General features: G+C 40.9%; 1 protein-coding gene and 1 long non-coding RNA gene across 4 annotated transcripts in view; one reads left to right on the top strand and one right to left on the bottom strand.

Moving 5' to 3' along the window:
• LPGAT1 (lysophosphatidylglycerol acyltransferase 1) overlaps window positions 1-27,753 on the bottom strand; it is a 58,712-nt gene that overhangs the window by 11,172 nt on the left and 19,787 nt on the right. For all 3 annotated transcript variants that reach the window (XM_083733752.1, XM_083733754.1, XM_083733753.1), the window contains 4 exons: window positions 19,067-19,185; window positions 13,519-13,614; window positions 11,624-11,897; window positions 924-1,050 (listed from right to left, as the gene is read on the bottom strand). In XM_083733752.1, the coding sequence (XP_083589878.1) occupies window positions 924-1,050; window positions 11,624-11,897; window positions 13,519-13,614; window positions 19,067-19,185 (616 nt within the window). The remainder of the gene's footprint in view (window positions 1-923; window positions 1,051-11,623; window positions 11,898-13,518; window positions 13,615-19,066; window positions 19,186-27,753) is intronic.
• On the top strand, window positions 6,030-11,599 carry LOC310842219. The gene is made up of 3 exons (XR_014563010.1): window positions 6,030-7,839; window positions 8,392-10,064; window positions 10,411-11,599. It is a non-coding gene; the product is annotated as an uncharacterized lncRNA (long non-coding RNA).

The raw sequence follows: 27,753 nt of genomic DNA, 5'->3' as shown, positions 1-27,753 counted from the left end.
GAGGCAACTTAGCAGCCAGACTTAGTGACAAGTCACTGTGGAAAGGTGGGCTCAACCCCCACTCTCTAGCCTGCACTCAGTGGTCTGTTAGTTGTAGGCTTTATGCATTAAAACTAAATTTAATTGGCCCCCACTATTCAGTATTTTTTCCAAAGCCTCTATCAACTTGCTTTGTGCCATTATCAGAGGACCACTTTATGCTGTGTGTGGCAAATCCAGGGTAGATACATTGAAAGCAAGTCTTGTAGTAAACACTACTATTGATTGCAGGGCAAATACATGTAAACGCAGGGTGGACATATGGCAGGTGAACGCAAGACTAACCAGTCTTCTTTGGCAAATGTGCAGGACTGATGTCTGACGTCACACCTGATGAGCAGGTCTTGGTGATACACCTGTTCATCCATGATCAAAGCATAGATCCGCATGGTTTATTGCAGACTGACCTGGCATTCAGCATTCTTCATTACAGATGTCATGGGCAGACCCAGTAAATGTTTGCCACATTTGCAAGAGCCACATTGTATGATGTTATGTAAGATCACCATGGATGGATGGATAGGGTCTCTACGACCAATTAGTAGCCAAGCAAGGAACAACTTCCTTGCTTTGGTTTTCAAAAGACACATTTGACCATAACTAAAGTACTGGCTTTAATTCAAGGAGTATGTTGTCATAGTCTGACTTTCTTATGCTATTGGGAGGTACAAAACCCACCTATTCCCAGAAACGTCTATCTACAAACATACACCCCAAGTTACCTTACTGAAAATTATTTGCTTGTCCAAAAATGAAGAGTTTTGAGGAAGAAAGCAATATGAAAATTTTATTTCAAGCCAGTCATATTCCAAAAGACAAGTACCTAATATATTTCCCCCCGGTCTCGATTTAAAATTAACAGAAGACAAACATATTTTTCCTACCTGTAATGTACATGTGTAATTGTTGGTCGCCTGTAGCCAAGAATCCAGGTCTGGATGTCTAGGGGTTGAGCTTTGGGATATGCAATGGTTGTATCTATCACCCACTGAAGACCTTTTGATTTACTTTCTAAGAAAGGGGATTATAGAACAAAAGAAAGGAAACAGAAAGAGTATGATTTTCAATTGTTAGTATCATACTTCTGTTCTAATACAGCACATCACGCCAACTCATTTGAGAATAATCTGCATTCTATGATTTGATGAAATACCTCCATACTACACGATGCCAAATCAGGCAGGAACATGTTCAGCTCTTACTTCTCAAATTAGAGAATTGGCAGAAAACTCCCTTATAATCCAAATCATAATATACAAAAATGGCTATCCTTGATCATGACATCATACATTTCAATTATTTAAATTCTGGTTATCCAAAGACTCCACTTCATCTCCATCCCTCCCTAATCCCTCTCGCCCTGTTCTCACACACAAAATCTACTGTGTATCCTCCATATAGCCCTAGGAAGGAATAATTCAAGGTATATTATTAGCACTGCTGCTTGCTTTAAAGAACTTCTCTTATTGAAATACATTGGTGTTTCTATGGCTTATGTACATTAGTAGGATTATTCAGATATACAATGTGAGGATGTTTTAATAACAACATAGAATCATAGAATTACAGAGTTGGAAGGGACCCTGAGGATCATCTAGTCCAGCTCCCTGCAATGCAGGAATATGCAGCTGTCCCATACGGGGATCAAACCAGCATCCTTGGCACTATCAGCACCATGCTCTAACCAACATGATTTAAATTATCAATAAGCATTAAAGGTACACCATTAAATTTCTGGCATTCTGTCAACAAGTGAGATGCTAATTAAGCCAAGCACTTAAAAAGCTTAACCTAGTGCCATGTTCGATGTAGGAGCACTTTCTCCCTGGGCAGAGGAAATGACATACGCCTGATACACCGCTGAAGCCTGCAAGTGCTTGCAACCTCTGGTCTCAACAGGCTTAGTACACAAATCTGTTTTCAATACCAGGATCAGCATGGAATGTATGAAGTAGTATCAAAGAAGACATGGCAACCTACTAATATATTTGTTTTGGCGTAAGTTCTCATCGCCTAGAGACCTTTCTTCTCTTAGTTACTCATTCCCTTTCAGGCTTTCAAAAGCTTCTTCGTCACACTTTCTCAATGCATACAGAGCCCTTTTCAAAATATTTTTTTAGCAAACAAAATAGCGGCTATTATTTAATAACTCTTTAACACAACAATACATAGATACACATTTTAATTTATAGCCCATTTACATTAACACTTCATTACTATTTAAGTAGAAGTTTTAAATCACAGGAAACCATATATTCACAATCAATGACTAGAGGATATTCTCAACGCCAAGGAAAAAACCATCATCATACCTAAGAAAGGAAGTCTTCATAGAAACAAGAACCAAAGTACTGTATGCCAAACTGGTTTATGATGACAAAACTACCATGGAAATATTAAGAGAGAAAGAGAGCAACTGAGATAAAATTAAGCATGTTTTATTTTCACCCAAATTTAATTGGCTAACTTATTTGAAAGGTTTATATGTTGCCTCTCAGCTAAATAGCACTCAAGGTATCTTAGCCACAAAATAACTCAACCACCATAAAAAACACAAAACAGGAGAATAAAATACAGGTGGCAACCACTGTGTGTGGGGGCTTCCACTGCTGGCCCCCGCATGTGTCGGCAGAGCACACAAATGCCCTCGCTGCCCTGTTCTGTCCACCGTTCTGCCCTCTTCCAGGTCCAAAAGGACCCCTTTATTGGCAGTCGTGTGTCAACTGGACACACACAAAGTTGTCACCGCCAGTAGTGCGCAGACATAAAATTACGGACAAAAGCAGCCGTTAAAATACAGTCATACCTCAGGTTACAGACACTTCAGGTTGTGTTTTTTTGGGTTATGGAACGCCGAAACCTGGAAGTACCAGAATAGGTTACTTCTGGGTTTCGCTGGTCGCGCTTTGCGCATGTGCAGAAGCGCCAAATCGCAACCCGCACCGCTGCAGGTTGCGAACGTGCATCCCGCACAGATCATGTTCGCAACCCGAGCGTCCACTGTAATATAATCATGTGTCACATTTTAACTGTATGCTTTATTCTCCACATAGTGCACTGGCCCGTAACTCTGTGACATGTATGGGTTTCAAAGCCATACTTCTTATGCATATAATGGACTGCTGAGAAACCTTAAGCCAAAGGATAGGTTGATTTGTTTCAATAAAGATGTGTAATGCATTAGGATTTCTGCCAAGAGCGACAACGTTGCAACAGGAAAGAGATCTTTCCTAAACCCCTTCCTTACATTCTAGACACACAGATCTCAAGCAGCCAAGCTATTTTGATCTTTCCAATTAAAATACTTTTGTTCTGCATTAGAAGACACTGAGAGTTTCTTTTCAGCAAATGGTCCAATTACCCTGGTGTGCTGGACTTAGCAGCCAGCTACATCAACTTTTCCCTCCAGGGACTGCTTGTTTTGCTTCAGGTTTCATCCTGGCTTCCACTTCTTCCATGCTATATATGTTGATATTCAAGCAACCCTGGAAAATTAAACCCGTAATTCCCCCAAGGATCATCTACACACATTGGAAGCCAGTATAGGCTACCTTGCATCGCGGAAAGAAATTACAGCATGAAGAAAGCAGCTCTCATTGCTCTCTCCATTTCTGTTCTTAAAACCAGAAGATAGAAAAGGAGATGTTGCAAGAAGAAGAAGAAGAAGAGTTTCGATTTGATATCCCGCCTTTCACTCCCCTTCGAGTCTCAAAGCGGCTAACATTCTCCTTTCCCTTCCTCCCCCACAACAAACACTCTGTGAGGTGAGTGGGGCTGAGAGACTTCAGAGAAGTGTGACTGGCCCAAGGTCACCCAGCAGCTGCATGTGGAGGAGCGGAGACGCGAACCCGGTTCACCAGATTACGAGACTACCGCTCTTAACTACTACACCACATTGGCAAGCAGCACTAGCTCCTACCTACATGTACACACTCTGCAAACAGTTGAGGGAGCCACTATAAAAGTAATAGCTACAGTGTGCTGATGTGTTGTGCTGATGTGCCCTGACCAGTGACCTGATCTGCACACTCTGTCTCTGCCAGAGGCGAAAGGGGGGGGGGGAGAGAGAGAGAGAGAGCACACATGCACAAGCTCCACAGCCGCACTGTATTACTGTACTTCCCCAACTAGAGAAGCAAAAAGAACTGTTGCCACATCTTCCACGCTCTTCCTCTTTTCGGAAAGCAGAGGAATATCTGTGTCCTAGTGTGCAGTGATGGGGACCACGAACGTAAGACGCTGGCTCATACAGAGTCAGACCATTTGTCCATCTAGCTCAGTGCTGTCTATGAGACCAGTGGCATGTCAAGGCTGGACCAGAGGCAGTGAGTGGCCTGGAGAGTCAGGACTCCATGACCATCAGTACCTGAGAACAAGCCAGGGGTCTGGACCAGCAAACAAGACCACAGAGGCAAGTTGTGATAGAGTCAGGTAGACCTTGTGGTTTGAAAAGGGGTCAGCTGAAAAATAAAGTGCTTTATACCCCTTCCTGCCCAGGCCAGCCTGAGAGAGAAGGTTCTTCCCTCATCTGGTGCTGCATGTGGCTCACTGCAGGGGCTCTCTGGTGTTGCTAACAGAGGATTTTTTCGTGCCCTAGCTGAAAGATGCTAAAGACACAACCAAGGGCCTTCTTTGTGCAGATGATCCACCACTGAGCCAAGACCATTCCCTCAAAGGCTACATCTGCTTGCATGATGTAATTCTTATACTCTGAGGGCCAGGAGTGCCCTGAATTCAGTCTTGCAAGGTCTTCTTAAAAGTTCAGATTGCCCATGGCCCACCAGTTTGTTTTACAACATACTTTTTAGATTATTTAATTTCTATGCCATTTAATATATTAAAAAATACCTCCAAGCGGTGTACAAACACTGAAGCAACAACAATTAAAACAAAATATTGGAAAAAGGAAGTTGTTTATTATTATTATTATTATTATTTATTATTATTATTACTATTACTACTGCTACATATATCAATACTAATTCAGTTTCCTCCTAACACACCCTCCCTTTCAGCCTTTGGGTTCTCAGCCAGGGTCCAATCAAACCTTCAACTCACCCATAGAAAGCTCACAACGAGAAGTTGTGGAAACAGTGGATTTTATCCTAGTCTCTCACTCTAGACTTGCTTTTGTCCTCTGCCCCTCACCCTGCCACTGGGGTGTGTGTGTGTGTGTGTGCATACCCGCCTCAAGCAGCACAGAGACGCTCTACTGCTGCCCCATGGCTCTCAGCGCCCTCACCTTTCCTTTCCCCTTCCCCTCCTTGCCTCCTCCTCTCTGTGCGCAAGCAGATGTTCCCTTAGCAATCATGCCCCGAGTGCTGCAGCAGCCCTGCCCTCCGTGCTACAGCCTCAGAGGAGAGCAAACAAGCCAGGCAGCACGAGCCAGAATGTGGGCCTGGTGAGGGTGATGGCGTATAGGGCAGACAGGCTTCCACCTCGCTACTGCTGTTGCCATGATGCTGCCATAAAAAACCTGGACATTTTGCAAAAATAAATAAATAATAATAATTAAAACCTGCCTGAAATCTTTACCCTAAAAAAAGAGGACACGTCTCGAGGAAAACGGACATGTGGCAAGCCTACCATAGGTCCCAAACAGAAGTGGGTCACAATGAACCCCTGCCTGCCTCCTCCCAAAACACCTGGGAGGGTCCAAAAAACCTTGGACAAGGCTTGGGCATAAGTACTACTCTTGGCCAGCTAAGGCCCAAAATTTGGAGAGCTGAATGGAAAGATGTGGTTCACCAATTATTCCTCCTCATTCCAGCAAAGAAGTGCTTTAAAAATTAATTTGGGGCAAAAGGAGGGCCAAGGCTGCTCATCACCACCACCACCCCAATCCTTCCACTTCAGACCATAACTCACTGTATTATTATTATTATTATTATTATTATTATTATTATTATTAACATTTCTATACCACACTTTGTCCGAAGATCACAGGGAGGTTCACAATATAAACAAACAAAATGAGAACACAAAATACAGAATAAAACAAAAGCAAAAGCAAGCCAACAGACCCCCTTATTGTGACCTTAGACCTCAGGCCTCTGAGCCCAAGACAAACCTGTGCTATGGCATCAGAGCTGAAGGAGACAAAAGAGCAAGCTCACCTCCTTGGCCTCCAGCCTTTACCACAAAAGTGTCAGAGTAAAGAGCAGATCAGAGACTAATGCTTCAGAAGAAATCCCAGTTGTGCTACCAGAAGAAATACCAATTTGTAAATACTTCAGAGACTATACCTAAAAAGATTTTTTTTTTTAACAGTGTTGCTCCACTCGAGAATACTCTTAGTCTTTGCTTCCTCTGGAAGCAAGTAAATTAGCCTGCAGGGATTTGAATGGAAACCCTGCAGGCTGCGGCATGTATTTATCTCTCACTCTCTACAGGACCTTCCTTCCCTCTGGGTTCCTTGCAGCCAGGGGCTGCCAAGTGCAATAGCTTGGCCTAGCAGTTCTGAATGTGCTCTTCAGTAGGGATGCTTTCATCCAGTGCCAAGGCAAATTCTCACAACACTCAGAGCAATCAAAGAAACAGAAAAGGAAGAAACGTCTTTTAGAAATACTACCCGTTCGAGGATAACATTTTGGACTACACAAATCCCAGCCAAGTAACAAACAAATATATAACACACATACACATTCTCCATTTAGAAGTTTAACAAGCAGAAAAGTAAGGCATCTTTGTGCCACCAATATAATTGGGTGTCATAGCTTTGGAACGGAGAGCAGAAAAAGGGTAGTATTTATTAAATACAGCAATAATAGCTATATTGCTTGTCTCAGGGAAGCCCATCTGACACTAAATAGTATAGCTCAGACTTAGATATCTAAATGGAAGCATTTGATTTAAATAAATTCCTGTGTCTTGATATTAAAAATCTGCCAAAATATTGTGGGATAAACACTGAATTGACAAAGTGACAGAACTGCTGGCATCATGCCCTGCTTGTGGGTTTCGTGGAAGTGAATGTCTAGTCTAATGCTGGACTATAAGGTGGATTCGTGCTCTGATCCAGTATGTTGCAAGATCATTTCCCCCTTTGAATATCCAACCTGATGAAAAGATTTTAAAATAATAATAGTTGGTTGAAATAAAAAGATGGGGTCTCACTCAACTCTGTTTCTCATTTTGTGGGACCTAAATGCTTAAAAGCACGCAGTGTGGGCTGTACTTGATATCTAGAGCCAGGATAGGATTCATTGGTTATGCATGCTGACAGACCAGAAAAAGCAAACTCCAAATCTAAAGCGAAGAGCATATTTATCTTCCCACATAAACCAAACAAGACACCCCTTCAGTTGTGAGATTACAAAAGGTATTCTACCTGCATTCAATGGGTAAACATCAATTTGATGAATATAAATACGCCAGCAGATTATCCACTATTTGTCTATCATTACCCAATTTTTATCATTAAAAGCCAGCAATATTTAACACTGCATTTCAAACGAAAGCTCTAAAGTATTAACAAACAAATAGCCGGGTACATCTTAGCCCCATCTGATACGATTCAGGAAGGCATTGTTAAGGCATATTGCTGCTGCCTATAGACCAAAATAGGTAATACAGGTGTTTTAGACTGCATTCATTTGTTCTACAGGTGGCAGTAGCACATTGTAGCAGTGACTTGAATGTTTCCCTATTAATTTAGATTTCTCAAACACTGTGCCCACTTCTCACTCATAAACTTATCTTATTTCCTACTCCTTCACCTCCTGTACTGTTCATCTGTTATACAATCTCTACTTCTCACTCCTGGTTCCTCTTCATAGGCTAGGTCCAGCCCTTATTACCGTATTTTTCGCCCTATAGGACGCACTTTTTCCCCTCCAAAAATGAAGGGGAAATGTGGGTGCCACCTATGGGGCGAATACGCCCCGGAGCCCGGCACCAAGCCGCGCCAGCTTCCGGAGGGTCACGGAGAGCTGCCTGCGCTCCCGGGCTCCGCGCGACCCTCCGGAGCCCAGCGCCAAGCCAAGCCGGGCTCCGGAGGGCCGCGCAGTGCTGCCTGCCCTCCCGGGGTCCGCGCAGCTCTGCGCAACCCTCCGGAGCCCGGTGCCAAGCCAAGCCGGGCTCCGGAGGGTTGCGCAGAGCTGCCTGCCTTCCGAAGCCTCGGGCACGCTGAAGAGCGCGCCCGGGCTTTGCACAGCTGTCCGCAAGCCTGGGGAGACCGGCGCGGCTCCCTAGGCTTGCAGATAGCAGGCTGTTCTGGGGGCCGGGGTCAGGGGAAGCTCAGGCTTCCCCCGCGCCAGCCCCGTGCCTGGGGGTAAAATAATTTTTTTTCTTTATTCCCCCCCCAAAAAAAACCTAGGTGCGTCCTATAGGGCGAAAAATACGGTAACATAGAAATATTGGGCTGGTGCTCTTTGCAGGATTACAACATAAACAAAAGGTACAGAACAACTAGGGCTGGGTTCATACAGGTAAACAATTAATTTTAAATCAATTAAGCCTGGCCAAAACTAGAATTAGGCAGAAAGCAGCATGTTTGAGGGTGAGGAGGCATCTATGCATCCATCTGTGTGCAGTATATAACAAACTCACAAATTTAAACTGGGTCAGCTATTGCACACAAAAGAAAACACTTCTTTAAAATGACACAAGAGTTCTATCATATGAGGTCATAATTCAATAAATAACACATGCCGATCTATGTAAATGAGATTTATTCATTATCTACATTAATAAAAACTTTCTTCAGTATCAGCAAGTAGTGCAATGCTACATTTTTTTGCGAACTTCAACTATTTCATTCCATTATACCTCTGTCACTGAACACTTAATTGCTCAGGTTCAATGTTAAGGTACCTGCAAGCCCATTTTGATCCAATGAGGGTGTTACTAATGAGACTTTCTAACACATCAGGAATAATGCATAAACACAATACTCCAATAGCAGGTTTACAACCATCAGTAATCACAATCTTTAGCAGAAACGTGCTCCTGAAAATTGACTCTGCAATGTAATCATTTTAAAGAGCCCAAATGAATCGTGACACACAAAGGCATCTCTTTAAAAAATGGACAACAACTGGAAACTGCTTATACTGCCAAAGTCCAGTATTCTGATAAAGTTTCTGTTAGTCCACATTGTCATTAAAAAACAAGATAAACCTTGAAGCAGTGGCGTGTGAAAACCAAACTTACATATAATCAGACACTATAACCTTGTAAAATGCTGTCCAGGTGAAAAACAGAAAACTCTCACCCTGAGGAGTACCAAAGAATTTGCTATGTATGCACCACATTCTTGAAAAGATTTAGGATATCCTGTAGAGTTATATAAAACAACGAAAGGAAGGACTGTAGACAGGACACTGCTGGCAAGACCAATGAAACTGCCAAGCAACTACAATATGCTTCATCAAATACTGAGCAAGACCAACTGTCAATGTCAAGGTCTCAAGAGAGAAGAAATCGCATTTGGTGTGCCAGAAGCTGGCCAGGTAACAAAGAACTGCATGCAAATGAATGAATATGCCTTTTCCCTTGTAAACTCACATTCCTACAGATACCTAAATTCAGCTGAGTCTCAGATCTTAAATAAGTAATTTCACTTACATGGTGAACATAAATTGCTTGTTTAATTCTGCTATATCTCCAAAACGTCAGAGACTGTTTTGCAAAGCAAAATACAGAGAAAGCTCCCCCAGTTTCTCATATTAATTTTGAACACAGCTGAATTTTAGAAAGCATACCTCTAAAGCCCCGTAAAAACAATGCTACAAATTCAACACACCTTCACTCTGAAACAAGTAATGTAGAAAAATAATGTGGAAATTCTTTTTCCGATGACAAGGCCACGCACAAGTAACATCCAGGCAACATTACTATAATGCACTGTACAGGAATTGCCAAAACACAATCATTATATGCTCAATTGGTGGAAAAAGGAAAGTTGGACGTTGCCAGTAGGTGGATAGTTGTAACTCAAATAATGTACAAGCATAGCAAGAGCGAAATATATCATATGTACATTAATTTTCTACCCCCGTTTTCTTCTGGAAATTCAAAATACAGTGGTGCCTCGCAAGACGAAATTAATCCGTTCCGCGATTCTCTTCGTCTAGCGGTTTTTTCGTCTTGCGAAGCAAGCCCATTGACAGCTTAGCGGATTAGCGCTATTAGCGGTCTAGCGGCTTTTAGCGATCAGCTGAGAAGCGGCTTATCAGCGGAACAGCTGATAAGCGGCTTAGCGCTTAGGGAAAGGGCGGAAAAAAGCGGGGGGGGGGAAATGCGGGAACTCGCAAGATTTTTTCGTCTTGCGAAGCAACCCCATAGAGAAATTCGTTTAGTGAAGCGCCTCCAAAAACGGAAAACCCTTTCGTCTAGCGGGTTTTTCGTCTTGCGGGGCACCACTGTAAGTAGCAGCACAAAGGTACAAATAATCTAGGCAATATCAAACAGCATGATAAAATATCATAATAATGGAATCAGCAAACACAACAGATGATCAGTTCAGTTTCCCCCAAATACTTCTTTAAAGAGCCAGGTTTTCATCAGCTGCTGACATTACGCAGGCCTCTCTAGGGAAGAACATTCTACTACAGCATCAGCACAACCAAAAGGGCCCAGTTCATGAAGAATCCATCTAAGATAAGGTGGCAGTCCTTTAGATACACTAGGTTATGAGTGATGGAATAGAGGTGGCAAAGAAACACATCCAAAATACTTCCTTTGTTTTTAACACAGTAAAGCAGCTGGGGGGAGAAACAGCAACAATAACTGAAGACACAAAGCTAATTAACGGATGTGTTGCATCCAGAGAAGCCTGGCTGCAAGTGGGCTGGGGGGGGGGGTGTTGCTTTGCAATTGGGTGGGAGAAAATAACTTTCCTTCAGCTCATGTATCTTCTTCGCCCCTGGCCCAGAATTAATTTGTTCATACAAAGATGCCCAGACAGTGTTATTAAACCGATAGCCAATGGAAAAGAAATTTCTCTTTTTAGGAGAGTAACGGAAACTTGTTTTTAAAGAAGTTGTTTCCATGAGATAAAAGCCGGTGCTTTCCATTTTCTAGCCCACAGGCTCCATGGTGGAGATCACTCCTGTAAGGTAGGAGAAAAGGACTGCAGTAGAAGTGTTTTAAATGCAGCCTACAGCAAAGAACTTTGAATTCTGAAACGCTGCAGGTGAGAGCTATATATTCTCCTTCCGGCAATCAGACTTATAATAGACGCACAACAGGGGGAAAGTCAACAATATAGAAGTAGTAATTTGCACTTCAGTCTCCTAACACACTCACAACTTTCCCTCCTACACTAACAGGTGTATACAGTACTCTTATGATCCCAGAACAGTTAAATGTATGTGGTTAGGTAATCCAAGGAGCACCAGGTATTTTAAGGCATTTTTTTAAAAAGGAAAAAATAAGCATTTGTTAATTCTGGGATGACTTGAATTTGCTATTGCTTGGAAGTGCTATATATGTTTGGATGGTCCAAAAATCCAATTCTATTTTTTAAAAAAGTTACATTAAAAAATATTTTTATGTAAAACATAAAACCTGACACTCATTTTGATTCTGAGATCCCAATCAGCTGGCAACTGGTTCTATAAAAAGTTAAAATGACCCATACCTGCTTCTGGAGCATCGCCACCTGCCAGAGTTCCATTTTCTTGCTGAGCTATCAGGTTTTTCAATATAACTTGTGTGGCCCCCAGTCTTGGCAGTGTAACGTGTGTAAGAAATGGCAAATTGTTTTTCTTGGCAAATGCCTGACTGGTCTCTCTTCTTTTTCTAAGAAAACCACCTTCTGGAAACAATACAATCCACTTCCGATCGCGGCTCCTATAATGTTTTTCTAGATGTTCTTGGAGAAGCAAAAGCTGCTGGTCACGATAAGCTTTCCCCTAAAATGCAAATGATAAATAGGGACACTTAAGTACAACTTTCTAATAAAGTTTATTTTCATAATGATATTGTTTACTTAAAAGAAATAATAATCCCAAAACAAATTATCTCACTTGGCTGAATTTAGAGTTGGGAGAGAATTCCTATCCACCCCTATTTCCATGTAAATACTCATGTCACATACGATCAGAAAGATAATGTGATCCCCTCCACATAGTCTGTGACAGCCTTCCCCAACGAGATACCTTCCAGATATTTTGGACATCCAGAAGACACCAGGTTGGAGAAGCCTGGTCTAGAGCCCTCAGGCTGCCCAACTCACAACTGCAGGGTTATTTCTTCATTGAAATCCGAACATATAGAGAAACATGATATAGCATTGATGAAGTTTTTTAAAAAATATATATTTATAGTTTTCATTTATATACATTTCAATAGTTTAACATTAGTTCTAACATTTCAAATCTCGACTTCCTTCCTCCTCTTCCTTAAATTTATTTTATCATTTCCTGCATATTTTAAATTAACTTATTCTTTTATTCATCTATTTTAAAAGAATATATAAATTGCAGGTTATTACAATAATCCCGCCAATGTCTTTTATCTGTTTATAATTTGTTAGTTAGATGTTCAATAAACCATTTCCATTCTTCTTTTTTAAAAAAAGTCATCTTGATTTCTTATTCTTCTGATAAGTTTCACAATTTCTGCGTAATCCCTAAGTTTTTGCATCCATTCATCTCTCATCAGGACTTCATTGATGGAAGTTTGTTTATTCATATCACATCTCAGAGGATGATGATGGGGTCAATGCTAGCCATTTCTTACAGACATGTATCCTACAAGCAACACAACCTTTTACTTCATACTTCCCTCTTCACCAGCTATACAACACTCCCAGATCCACCAATTCTTGTCAAATGGCTAGATCAAGCAGCTGAATTTTACTGACCTGTAGCTTATGTGAGTCAAAAGGTCCTATCAGTAATACCCCCACCAAATTAGGTGCAATTAGGCAATATTGTACCTGAGGAGGAAACGCTAGGCTTATGCCTGCTGACACCATGCCTAAATAGCCCCAGATACTCTATAGCATAGATAGGAAACCTGTGACCCTCTACATGTCATTGGACCCCAACCCACATTATCCCTGATCACTAGCCATGCTGACTGGGGTGGGTGGGAATTGAGTCCACTATGTGGAGGGTCACAGGTTTCCCACATCTGCTCTACAGAAAGTATTGACTAGTTTCCAGTAATGAAGAGGCAGGCTCAATTGCCCTGAAGACATTTCTTTACATTCCATTTCAACTACTATATATTTAGGTATTGCCATATGTTTCCTGCATTCTCTCTTCTCTCCTCCCCAGTTCTCTTTTAGCTACCTGAAGAATTTTGGGGAACAAGTAGGATAAAAGTACTCCTAAATAATATATTATCTTTGAAACATTAATTTGGGGATAAACAGTTGGTTTTGTGCCAAGGTACACTGTGGAAATGTTTTTATACACTATGACTACCTAGCATAGTCGATGAAATGGGTGACCACTTTGAAAGCAGATGATGCTACTGATACAGTTTATAAAAACAAAACAAACAAACAAACAAAAAATCCATTACCTGTCTTATAAAGAAGTCTCCATGAATTAGAGATACAATTCCAAAGTTTGTATATTTAAAAATATAATCCATCAGCCACATCATCTTACGAACAACCTGGGGAAGTTCAGACAAGAACCTGTCAGTGCACTCCAAAGTAACACAACAAATAAACAAGCCAATGTACAAAAGCAAAACATGGTAACCCTTCAGAACATATTAGCTAGCAGAAAACCATTTTCCTTACTAAGAAGTCTGAATATAAATGCCATCAAGAATAACTCTGTACAGATGTAACCACTAAAAGACTATTACCTTTCAACAAAGTCTTATTTGCAAAAACATAATCTCCCAGAATTCTACTCCCACTCAATCCAGCATCTTCACAGTTTTCATTTTACAGAGGGGAAAAATACAAATTTGATATCTATTTGTTAAACATCTTGGGTAAATCATTTGATTCTTGAAAAAAAAAATCAGTCACTTCCAATTAATCTGTATTAACAAGCTTTTACAATGACTTTCATATGCACTTTAAAAAAATTAGTTTAAATAGTCCTTACTTTCAACTGAATACATTCCTCGAATTGGTTTGATTGAACAGATGGGCTTGCTTTCTTGCAAGGGAGAGCAAGAGAATATAAAGGAAAAATCTAAGATGGGCTTCTCATGATAAGCTATACAAGAACAGCACCTATTCAATGAATTATCTATTGTCATCTTTATATTGTTCTGTTTCGGAAGGAGAATATCTACACTATTTGATTTTAAAAGACCTGTGCAGGTGTACAATGAGGTAAGGGAGTTTTGAAATATGAAGACACTGGCAGAAAATAATATAATTTTTCCTACCATTACATTTCCTTAAACAGTGTTATGTATACATTCTGTCCCCCATACTTTGAACATTACAAATTTCCTACACAGAAAGCATGGTCAAGAGAAGAAAAGCCATGAAGACCATGTAAGTTGTATGTGTTAATCACATTCGCCTATTTGTCTGCACATGTTAAGTGTAGGGAAGTGTAGGGAACACCAGCTTCTCAACATAAAAATATGCAGTGAAAACAGATGCATTCAAGGAACTTTTCACACTTCTTCCTATATGAAGATACTTTTTATGTAGGCAGTTTCTATCTAGGAAATTTGTAGTGTTTACATAGTTCTCAGACTGTAAACCTTCTGGATAGAAAATTCAGGTTCCCCCTTAATCCAGTTACCCAACAAACATCCAACCATTCAGTCTCAAATTAATCTGGAATGCTGGCAATCAGAGCAGACAATATTGGGCAAGAACTATATTCTGGAACCTTTTCATACGAAGGACACATCTTTCATTTAAATATACACTTAATGGGACACTATATATCTGTAAGGTATATATATCTGTAAGGTGTTAGTGTTGCTGCTGTGACCCACTTTATGTCAAGTTGCAAAGCACAAGGGGGCCCCAAACTAACAGCCAAAGACCAGTGGGCCAGAGAAACAAAAGGTCCTAACCCTATATACTTTATTGGCATTGAGCGAATGGCTAGTATTTAATCAAGGAATAGGTTGTTTAAACTTTGCCATACCAGTATATCATATTAGTTATATTAATAACTACAGATGGGCGAATTGACCCATTATAATTCAGAATCAGGCAGCCAGGTTGCCAGTCCAGGGTTATAAACTCAGGCAAACTCTTTCCTGTGTTATAATCTTCTGAAGCATCTCTGAATTTTTGCGTGTGCATGTCACCAAAGCAGATCTTGGAAACCAAAGTGTGAATTTGGCATTCTTTTTCCAAACCCACGAATCACAAGGTATCCTTCTCATGTGGGCTTCGTTTACAATAAAGAGTAGATCAACATGGCACCACAGGCAGAGACAGCAGCTATGGAACAAGCCAAACAAGCAGCAGTAGTGACAATGGCCATTCCTATTTGTTGCAAGACTCAGTATGCTGCTGTCATCAATGTGGAGAACTGCTTCTGCCAGTTGTTGTTCCCAATTCCAGAAGGTAAGTGTATTTATTTCTTTTTTTGGGGGGTGGGACAGTTTACTACAGAGTTGCTAGACTCCTTCACTTATTTTTATTATTTAAAATAGTAACAATGACAATGGGATGGATGGAAAGTTTGTATTCTCATCCAATGTATTATTTATTAAAAAAAAAACTTGAAAAGAGTGCCTAATTAAGCAACTTTAAGACAGAAATAACCAATTTTTGCTTCATTATTAGAAGTTAGTTTGGTTTTTGTTATACTTCCTTTCCTGCCTTTTTGTACTTAAAATAATTTAAAGTCAGGAAATATAAACATAATCATGTTTCAGCAATTATCAAAAATAATAAACACTGTTTCTGTAGATAACCAGCTTTACTTTATTGTGCATTAAACTAACATGATGGTTAACTGTGGGTTTTCATGCTTGTTTTGAAAAATAGTTCATTATTGACTTCAATGAGGACTTCTTCAAAAATGGCTCTTTGATAAAGGTTTGGCCCTTTCTTCTTCTCATCTTCCTGCTCCACGTCTACTACTTCTGCTGTTGCTGTATGATACATGTGCTGGGAAGCGCCAACTGAGTTTTTAAGGGTCCACTGGCTGCATCTTTGGTATCTGTGACTGGTTCAAATATGAACATTCTCTGCTGGCAGATTATTTATGCTGCCTGTTACAATCCTTCCAGCTGTGCAGAACAGACTCTCAGAGTGGATACTGGTGGGAGGGCTAGCAAGGGAGCCCAAAGAAACAGTGTGTGCTGAGCGCTGCAAATGCCACTTGTGTTCCCGATAAAGCATATAGGTCCTTGGGGCTTTGTTAAATTCTGGCACACCCTCCCCCTCGCAAGTTCCTGCCTTGTCGCTGCTGCAGCTTCATGTCTGGTATAAGGTGAAGAATCATTTTCATTTACGAGTCCCAGACAATCCACCTGGGACTTCTGGAAGACGAACGAGGGATCAGTCTCAGTGTCTCTGGATGTTGCTGAGATTTGTTCCATAACCTTTGATTCAGTGCATCAGATACCATATGCTGTACCTTACAAACACCTAGTGCGTTTCAAGACAAGCCATCACAGTTTCTCCCACCAGATACTCATTCATCCTACCTAACCTATTTTAAACAGGACCTTCCTCCCTAAATAGTTAACGAATCTTGGGGTAAGGTAACCAGCAGTCCACCAGATAATCTCCCCCTGAACTGCCTTGATATGCCTATTGGTCAGAAGGCTGCTTGTGAGAAAGGTCCTTTATTATTCCTGTTGCCTTGGAATGAAGTGAAAGTTGTAAAAACACAACAACCCACCATTGATTTGGGTTGTTTGCAGAGGTACAATACTACTGCAGCTTGCTGTTCCAACTTGCAGGGCCACCCAACACTAGGCAGAACAGTGGTAAGTTGTTGTGGTGGTCTCAATCTTTCAGTCTTGTTTGTGAAGATACAGTTTGCTTGAATTAATCACTAATACTCCTTGCAGTTTTATGTGTGGTGTGCCCTCCAAAACTATGTTTTAACAGTGAGATATGTTGGATCCTACCATCATACTGTGTCTTCATATTGTTTGTTGCACTGTCTGCTTTGAAATCCAGGCTGGGGAATCAAGACTCAACTGAATGACTGCTGTCAGTTTGCATGCAACACTGACTGCAGCATGTACACAGCCAAATCGATGTATGTTTGGAACCACCTGTTGTCTCATCAGACTGCCCATATCTGCAACTGTGAACCAATGAGTAGTAATAAGACATGTAGTCTTGTACTCATTAGCTATTGCAAATATCTATGGTGAGATGTACGGCTCCACCAATGCCATCTTCAAAGTTTGTACTGGGAGCATCTTGTAACAGCAGCTGAAAGTGCAAAAACTGCTGTTTGAAAAGTAGTTCCTTCTAGACGACTTCTCTTGAGGGACACAGTGATGGATAAATGCTCCAAAATACAGCTTTATCAAGAATGGATAATGGTTCCCTCCCATGGTGATTAACTCTACAAGCCACATAGACCATAGAACTGTAGGGTTGGAAGGGACCATGAGGTTCATCTCATCTAACCCCGTGAAAGTATTGAGTTCCACTGTCCTGGGGTCATTAGGCTACCAGGTTTGCTTCCTAGCTAGCATTTGATGCAGACTGAACTGAATTCCACATGCTACAATTTTGTGTGGAGATGGTGTTGGGGAGGACAACAGGCAGGAATTTATGCACGTACTGCAAAAGGCTGAACACACAGAGAATGCATTGCCTTTCTCATCTCCTTTCACAGTGCCACCCAGAACCTGAGTCAAGTCGTACTTTACTTACAAAAAAGGAAAAAGAAACTTTATATTTGATACTGGGTGGGGGTGGGGATCAGTAGTAACTAGCTGGAGGACAAAAGAATGCCCAACCACGAGCAAGAAAGAAATGGTGCAAATCAACATGTCTGATTCTCCAAAGTGATTGATGGTTGTATAGCTTCTGATCCAAACTTTTAAACTGCTTTGCTACACTTTGTCAAAAGAACCAAAGTGGTAAAAGGAAAATTTCTCTGAACATGTACAACATGAGATATTTTCATCTCCTTCGGTAACTAAAGGGTTACAATAGGCAACATCTGAGCTTGCTAAAAGATGGAGTTCCACGCAGATGACAGAGGCACAGAAAAGAGAGTTTAGCTTGTAATAAATTTCACTGGCTCCAAGTCAGGGTTCATTATGCAAACAGGAATTATAAACCTGCTAAGTTTACCATTTGAACAGACTAATTAAGAATTCTGGTTTTCTCACAATTACATGCACGCACACAAACTACTGGAAGCAATTTCATTTTTGGACTGATGTTCAGAACAATTTATTTCAAACCACATTCATTTGATTGAAAAAACAAACAGATGGATGGATGGCATGTATTCACTTTTATAGCCTTGCACTAACTAGAAATAAAACACTAAATCAAATGCTTCCCATTTCAACCATCTTGGAGTAAAGACCATAAATATTTCTAAACAAATATTGTCTGCAGGCCATATCCCATTTTCAGAACTGATGATAATGGGAAATGCAGAATTCCCATTTTATCACCTGAACATAGCAGTCAAGGTTTATGAGCATTTTATCATGAAAGACTAATGCAGTGTAGTGCATTTTTATTCAGCAAGCATTGTCTACAGTACATGAAGGAAAAATTAAAAGGATGTTTGCTATCCTTGAATGCCCCCTGCTTTGCTTTCCATTCCTGGGTAACATTCATTGTGCAATTTCAACTCCTTTCCTCTCCAGAAGCGGACACAGAGAAGCATCTCTTACTTTGTGCCTTTCCTCAGTCACTTAGTTTGATCTGCTTTCCTGGGCCACTTGGATTGCTAAATGATTCCTGCCCTGCAAACAACTCTGGTGTCTGTATGCCCTGCTTCTATAGCACAGCCATCTGGAGGATCTGGGCCACTCTACAGGGGAAGGAGGGCAGCTAGATCCATTAAATGGATGTGAATTTGAGTCTCAGGGCTAGGTACCAGACTTGGCAGTGGTCCCCAGTGCTATGATTCAGAGCATATTCTCAATATGGCCTACCCAGTATGAAACAGCGGTGAATACAAAAATAGCATACCGTGCCTTTGTCCTGAAGGCACATCATTAGGGTGCAAATGTCTCCTGTTGCTTGATGGTTCACCAACATCACAGCTTCATCTTCTGAGATGGTTTTAATATCATCTCCCCATTCTATGACTATTTTGAAAAAAAAAGGGAAAGGAAAAACTTATTTAAAACCACATATTTTTAAAAGTTAAAAATTCTTTTAAAATGTCATTACAAGAAAAGTTAAACTGCTGTGTGTGTGTGTGTGTGTGTGTGTGTGTGTGTGTGTGAGTTAAGCAAAATTATTTTCTTCAGCACAATAGAAAGTCAGTTTCATTCAAAAGGCATTCTAGCAGACCACATTAATCTATAAACTTAGAACAAACATAAAGAACCCGAAAACCTGCAGCAGTAAGATAAAACTGAATTGCAGTTCCCGAATTAAACATCAGAAAGAACACATTCACTAATCAATACATTGGTAATTAAGTAAGGATGACAATATTGGTTACAGAGCATACTATCTTTAAGGGGGGGGGGAATCGTCATGAAATTGACACAGGCACTTTAAAAGTGTCAATTCAAAAACAGGAATCTGTATTCTGACACCTGAAGATTTTAAATGGACTAGATAGCAGAAAGGATATCAGACATTGCCTGGTGTTGCACGAGGAGAACAAATCAGTGACCCTAGGCCTTGTAGGCGCTCCTCTTTTCCTCTAAAGTGGACCAGTTCAGAAGCTTTTCACTTCTGTTTCTACTTGTTAATGTAAAGTATGTTTGGTTTAAAACAAGCCAACTTCAAACCATGGATTATGAAGCGAATTTGTTCAGACAAACTGTGGTTAATGTTAACCACAGTTTAAGGCAGAGGTGGGGAAACAATGATTCTCCAGATGTTGTTGGCCTCCAACTCACATCACTCCAGCCAGTGTGGCCAAGGGACAGAAGTGATGGAAGTTGTAGTCTTGCAACATCTGGAAGGCCATAAGTTTCCCAGTCTTGGTTTAAGAGTCTGGATGCCGTGTTGGATGTGGTTAATGGAAACCAGCAGCTCACTGCAGTCATGCCAGAGAAGCAAAGGGCAGCAGATAAAAGGTCCCCCCGCCCAAGGAACTATTAATGCAGGCAGAGGGGGAAAAACTTTCAATAGTATAATTCCCACACTTCTTGGGGACAAGACAGCAGTAGCATCACAATTTATCAGCTACATCTAATGCACAGTCTGTGCTCACTCTTGGAAAGGTGGGACCCCACCATTGTTTTCCATTCTTTTGTAATCACAATGCTCAATTTATTATTAAAGTACTGTAAACAAACAAACAAAATACAGTAAGCCCACAACTTACGCTCCTTTAACTTGTGCACATTCCGCATTATGAGCTTGGCAAAAAATAATAAATTTAAATAAGGGGGTGGGGCAGAAAGGGGACGGGCATCCTTGAAAAAAAGACTTTGACCATCTTACCCGCCACTGAACCCAATGTGTTTTGAGCATACGTGAATTTGGTTTTAGGCACTATTCCCAGAATGCAACCCCTGCAAAGGTTATGGGTAGTGATATGAGGTGAGAAAATTCTCGTGAGAAAATTCTCAAGAATGAGAATATTCTCGAGAATATTCTCTGCTGGAAAATTCTCTGGAGAATATTTTCCACAAACTGTAAATTCTAATGTAAGAACCAGTTGCACAACCCACATTTTAAAAAATCTAGTAAATAATAAGTCAAGCTATGATATTGCCAGTGTAAGTAATGGATAATTATTTTTTTGATCCAGTTACATTACTGGGCATTGTGTCATTCACCATTGGCAGTTCTGAAATGTGAGTTACAGAAAACATTTTTTATTTTTATTTTTAAAAATGCTATTCATTTAATTTGATGAACACTTGAATTCGTATGTATTTCAACTATATGTAATAGCATTTTTTTTCTTTTGGTGTGACCTTATTCTTAGTGATTCTATACCCTTGGCCATACAGTATGATCTTTTTTACACAAAGTAGCTTTAATGCTTTATACACTCAAAGTAACAGCATGTGAGGTGGCCTTGATTTAAACAGCTGATGTTTCTATATTTTTATTTAGTGCCAGTAACTGGTTTTTGCAGCGCCATTCAATGGTACAAGGTGCCATTTGCCAGAGAATGACATACTGAAATGTATTATCATATAATGATAATATATTTAATGTTAATGGCTTCTTTTTTATATGTATGCATATAGTTTTGTTTATCAAGCTGTGTTTTAGTCACCAAAACAGTTATTAAGTGCTAGAGCTATTAGAAGCTCAAGATAGCCTATTACAGTTTTTGGTTGCTGTAATAGGCTATCTTTAGCAAGTTTACCCATGAATAAACATGTATATTAACTACCGTAATTATATCATTTTCAATGCATTAAAATGAAAATTCTCCTATTTTAAATGAAAATTCTCTAATATTCTCATTAATCGAGAATATTCTCCAAAAGATTATTCTTGAGAATTTAACATCATTAGTTGTGGGTTTACGGTACTGCAATAAGTTCTGCATATATTTGCCTTGAAACTAGCCTGAAAAGCATAGATGGTCCAGAATGCTGTGGCAGATAAACACGTTTAAGCAATATTGCAAAACACCTGAGAACACTTCATAACCTGGGAACTTGGCGAGCACCTCTATCTGCCTATTGTCATCATTATCAAAGGACCAGATTAAGTGAAGTAAAGGAATGTGGTGTTTGGAGCAGGGCCCCCAGTGGTGACTCGGGGCTGTGGAATGACCTCCAACAGAAATCCTGATTGTATACTTCCCTTTCGGCTTTCTGTCAGTTATGTAAAGCTCATTTATTTAGGAAAGCTTGGGGGCATGAGGAATTGATGGCTTTTAAAAAAAGTCACTCCTGAGTTTTACTCTGTAGGAAAACTTGGACTACTTTTCAGCTGCACTGCTTTTTCTGCGTTTATAGATATGATGTTCCCGTAAATGTTGATTGTTGGTTGCCTTAAGCAGTTCTAGAAAGGTGGGCTTAAAAACAGTAATTTAACAAACAAACCAAAAGCAAGTACCAGAAGGTTGCTGTGTGTGTTGCAGCAAAAGCTACAGACACTACTGTGGCACCTTAAAAGCCAAGACATTGATGACAGGCCAGGCCAGGGGTTCTCAAACCACTTGGTCTATCCTCAAGCCACTTGGGATGCTTACTGATGCCCACCAGATAGAAAATGGGAGATAAAGGGGAGAAGCCAGTCACAAAACAGTGGCAGGTGGAGGCAGAGCTTGGCATAATCAGCTGGCAATTACCTACACCACTTTCTACCAATAGCTAATCCATATCTGATTACTGCTAAATTCTTTGCTGCGGCATTTGCCTCGTGGCAAACTATTCCACAGCTTAGCTTTCCTTAACAGGTTCTTCCTTTTATGGAATCAACCCAAAGATTATGGCATGGCTCGCAGGCTATGGCACTGAGGCCCAGTTAAAAGTGGCCCGTGGCCAGTGAGGAGTCCTGGCCCACTGTCTGATAAAAGTGGGTTAAGCTTTGTGGACTAGAATCCACTCCACCAGATCAAAACCTAGTGCTGGCAACAAGGCCCTAAGCAACAGGACAGAATCAATAGTGCTTGTGACCTGTACAGAAACGAATGAATTATATTTAATCTGGCTGGGTTTAAAGTTTGCCATGGCTCTGTGGTCAAACCCTCCCTTCCACAATGTCATGCTCGCAAGCGACCCTTTAGCCTTCAGACCGCTGGAGCAAGGAAAACAAACATAGTTTGGGAGGTGGTTTTTGTGCTTCTTTCCATGCATAAAGGCTTAAAAAACAAACAAACCCCTCAATCTATCAATCACCAGGAGTGCAGCAACTAAACAAGAACATTGATGTGCTCCCCTGTGAAATGGCCAAGGAGCACCCAGAGGTAAACTGTTTAAAGGGCTACTGAACAAGAACAAGCACTTCCATTACAAATTGTTCCTATTGCCGGACATTTGAGGACATTTGAAGACTGCACCTACAATCAAGTAATAAATTACAGTACACCAGAGAGAGAGAGAGGAGGGAGGGAGTAATGTCTACTGCGTGGCAAAGTATTTCAGTTTCTGTTTATTTGTAACCATGGACCCGAGGGCAGGCAACTATAGCTCTGAGTTTAGGTGTTTCACAACAGAGTTGTAATATAAACAGATCCATGAACCAAAAAAGCGAAATGAGAACATATTCAGATATTAATGATTTAAAATACACATAGGCAAAGTGAGGAAGGCCGCTCTCATTCCTTGCCAGGTGTAATAATGCTGCTTCTACCTTCCTCTCCCTCCTGCAATTTCTTGGTTATTACTTGCACTCAAAGTGGAGAGCTAAACTTGAAGAGAGGACCGGAGGTCCATTATTAGATCTCCTATGGTTCTCACCCCCCCAAAAAAAAAACCCCAAAGCAGCAGGGAGGCTGGCTCAAAACATTTTGTCACCTGAGGCAAAGCACAAAATGGTGTTTCCTTCCACCAGGGAAGAAGGGATCTACATCAGGAATAAGGATTGGGAGGAGACTGCTTCCTATTTGCCAAGAGGCCCCTGTAGAGGCAGCATGAGGGATGCTGGCCTCCACTGCTGCCAAGGCAGTGGCAGCGCTGGCAGGTGATACGTTCCTTAGAGACCAGATCTTCTGCCCCTGTGGATGCTGCCACCTGAGGCGGTTGCCTCATGTTGCCTCATGGGTGGGCCAGCCCTGGAGTGGGGAAATGGAGCTGCAGGATAGCAACTTTTAAAATTATTCCCCCTGCATATACGGTACCTACGGGCTCCCTCTCATCTCATTACAGCTCAGCTGGTTAGAGTGCGGTGCTGTTAATGCAAAGGCTGCAGGTTCGATCCCCGTATGGGACAGCTGCATATTCCTGCATTGCAGGGGGCTGGACTAGATGATCCTCAGGGTCCTTTCCAACTCTACAATTTTATGATTCTAGGATCAGTAGTGTAAATAGCAATGGGGGCATTCAATCCCCCTTCCTATGTGCAGCAACCCTGGAACAATTACTCCACCTTGCCTCATTTGAAAACTAATATTTCTAAAGTTCTCAGTCGAAAATCAGTTATTCACTCAACTCATTTGTAACTCTCTACTCCAGGTAGGGCAAACTTCAGCCTTTATCAGTAACTATTTCTGAAACCTCCCTCCCTGTATCATGTTATAAATGTTAATGGTTCTGCCTTGGGCAATTTTTGTGCTATTTCTGCCTAGTTTGACTTTCTTCCTCCCACCAACCTTCAAGCTCCATAAGTCAAAGTCCTCCTATTTTATTACAAATGTAGGCTGAGGGTTTGAGGAATGCCTTTCATTCCTACCTGCCTTGAAATGTATGACATCTCCAGTCTCTTCTCTGTTGCAGAGAGGAAATAAGAACACAGCTTGCTGCCAGCTTCCACAACGCTCCCTTGCTCTTGAGTCTGATTCACTGTGCACACAGAAAAATAAGCTCCCAAGAGGAACCTCGCTTAACCATGTGTTTCAACAAATAATTTCTTCAATTAAATGTGCTCTTATTCATCGGTTTAAATTTCTCCTGCTTTGTTCTGAGAAATGAATTACACTGTGCAGCAAGCAAATGTTTATAATCCTTTTTTAAAAAAGAGAAGCCCAGTAGTTTGAACATGCTATGGAGACAGGAGTTCATATCCAACTACAATGAACAGTTTTTTTATAAAAAACACCTAGCTACCCAACAACCCTGATTGCTCAGTGAAAGTCACAACATGTTTAAAACCAAAGCATAAAAGTAAAATATAATGTTACAATTCTTTGTATGAACAACAAAGACTTTCGTGGGACCTTAAAGGCTAATGGTTATATTACTCATTCAGCATATAATTAGAAGTATGTAAAATATATTGACTTTTAAAAGGATTTATGTTTGAGTAATGGAGCAGCTTAATGCATGCTACCTATTACAGTGCACATAATACAAACTGACCCAGTTTGCACTCCACATTAAACTAGAATTTATATACTGCTTGAATGTAAAAAAAGCCTCAAAGCAGTTAGCTAATGGTTTACTATGTATACACCTATCTGGCCTGTTTATCTTCTCTTCATATTCAATTTAAAACAAAATACAAAAAACCCAAAAAAAACCCCGATCTGAACCAGAGATTGTGGTTTTGTTTCATTTTTGGATTACTGATTGTGATTTATTAGAACAAACCTTGGCTAGAAATCATGATTCGTTGGAAGCAGAATAATTATGATCCCTTGGTGTGGACATCAAAGGGATTGTGACTTGTTTTCTACCAGCGCCCAGCTAACATGAACGGGGAGGAGCAAAATAATGGTAAGTCATTGTTTACGTTTGTCACTGTGATGGAGATACACTAAATGAGAACATAATGAAAATACAGAACACAAAATAAAAACCCGAACCAGATCTTTCACAACTTCTCCAAGAAGTCCACATTTGTATGACACAACCAAAGGAATTGAGAAGATTTCCTTAATTCAAGTGGACTTTGCCTCCCCCGACTTGCTCTACATGTGATCTGAGAGCTGCATTGCAAAATTTGGAGAAGGTGAAAACTAAAGGAGAATTATGTTCAAATTCATGCATTAGTGAGGGCGATGTAAATTATATCAGTTCACTTATAAAGACAGACCAAGCAAAATTCTATTCTATCCCAAGATTTTTTATTATTATTATTATTATTATTATTATTATTATTATTATTAATTATTATTATTATTATTATTATTATTATTATTATTATTATTATTATTTATTTATTTATTTATACATACATACATACATACATACATACCCTCCCCTCCCCGGCCAAGACCAGGCTCAGGACTGCTAACCCTGAATATAAATACAGTAAAAACAGTAAAAAACAACAATAGTTGATTAAAATATAAGTTAGAATACAGTTTAAAAAGCAGCTTAAAATGCAGCCTCGTTTTAGTGGTAGACCATAGATCAAAGCCATAAAGGGAGAAAACGTCAAATATTCACCGGGGCCAACTATCCATGCTGGTCATACATGGGCCAGCAAAAAGAGCCAAGGGAAAATTTATATACAAATCCCATATAAGGGGTTCCATTAATAAATACACACACACACACACACACACACACACATATATATATATATATATATATATGCAGGTTTTGGTGTCCTCGGGTGTCTTCCCGTGTAAAAGTTGGGGTGTCTAGGCGACGTTTCGACGAGGTCTCACTCGTCATCTTCAGGCTGGTGCTTTCGGCTTCTTGTTACTGGAACAGAGCGGGATCTCAATGTTTGAGTTCCTATAAATACTGTAGAGGGGGTGTGGTGTCTAGCCTCCAATGTTCTGGGCAGAGAGGAAGTTCCCAGGCTAGTGTGCCTTTTCTTCTTTTGTTCCTTAATTACTTGAGAGATACCTTGAGTGATTTCTTGAGTGATATCCTGAGTACCACTTAGGTGGGTCATTAGGTGTGGATTAGTTGCTAAAGTCTTTGTGTCTTGACCTCTTGAACTTTGTGAAGAGTTTTCCTGAGAAGATGGCTGTATTGCACTTAGTTGTGCTTTGGCTTGGCTTCGTGTATAGGGGCGAGCTGTGGTTTTGTGGCTTGTGTCAGCCAGATCTGTGTAGGGATTGCAGGGGGGTGCAGCATCCGGAGGTGCCACCATGGATTGGCTACTGGATGGTGTCAGTAATTCATCTGTGGAGAGGGTCTGGGTTTGGGTCTGGTGTGGTTGAATGGTGTTGGCGTTCTGTGTGCCTCTGGATCTGGTGTCAGTTTTTGTGGGGAGGGCTAATTTCCAGATGTCTGGCAAGCGGGATGTGTCGTCACGCTTGTTCATGTTGTGAGGGTGTTTCTCTATCTCGATGGCTTCCATGATTATTCTCTTGTGGTGATGTTCCGTGTTAAAGAGCAATTTGGAATCTGCAAAATTAATTTCGTGTCCTGTTTCTTTCATGTGTTGGAAAAGAGAGGAAGTTTTTTCTTCTTTTTTGACGGCATTCTTGTGTTCTGCGATACGTGCATTTATTCGTCTGTTTGTTTGTCCAATGTACGTGGCTGGGCAGACTTTGCAGGGTATTTCATAGATCCCTTGGTTTTCCAACTGGATTTTATCCTTGGGGTTTCTGAGGATATTGGCTATTTTTTGGTTGGTGCAAAAGGCTGTTTTGATATTGTGTTTATGGAGGATTTTGCTAATTTTATCTGTAGTGCCCTTGATATAAGGAAGGAGGGCCATGCCATTGTTTTCTTCTGTATATATATATGGGGTTAGACTGAGTCCAGCCCAAAGGCCAGGTGGAACAGCTCCGTCTTGCAGGCCCTGTGGAAAGATGTCAAATCCTGCAGGGCCCTGATCTCTTGCGGTACGGCGTCCCACCAGGCCGGGGCCAGAGCTGAAAAGGCCCTGGCCCTGGTTGAGGCCAATCTAACCTCATTGATTCTCAGGACTTCCAAAGTCCTATTTATGGACCTTAAGATTCTCCCCGGGGCATACCAGGAAAGGCGGTCCCGTAGGGTCGAGGGTCCTAAGCCACACAGGGCTTTAAAGGTCAAAACCAGCACCTTAAACCTGACCTTGTACTTCACTGGGAGCCAGTGCAGCTGGTAAAGCACTGGATGAATGTGATCCCGCGGCAAGGACCCTGTAAGGAGTCTCGCCGCGGCATTCTGTACCCGCTGGAGTTTCTGGGTCAGCTTCAAGGGCAGCCCTGCGTAGAGCGAATTAAAGTAATCAAGGCA

This window comes from Podarcis gaigeae, assembly GCF_964106915.1.
Source record: "Podarcis gaigeae genome assembly, chromosome: 3".
NCBI classification, from domain to species: Eukaryota; Metazoa; Chordata; class Lepidosauria; order Squamata; family Lacertidae; genus Podarcis; species Podarcis gaigeae.
Note: the sequence above shows the minus strand (reverse complement) of the source record. Positions and strands in the feature narration are given on the sequence as shown.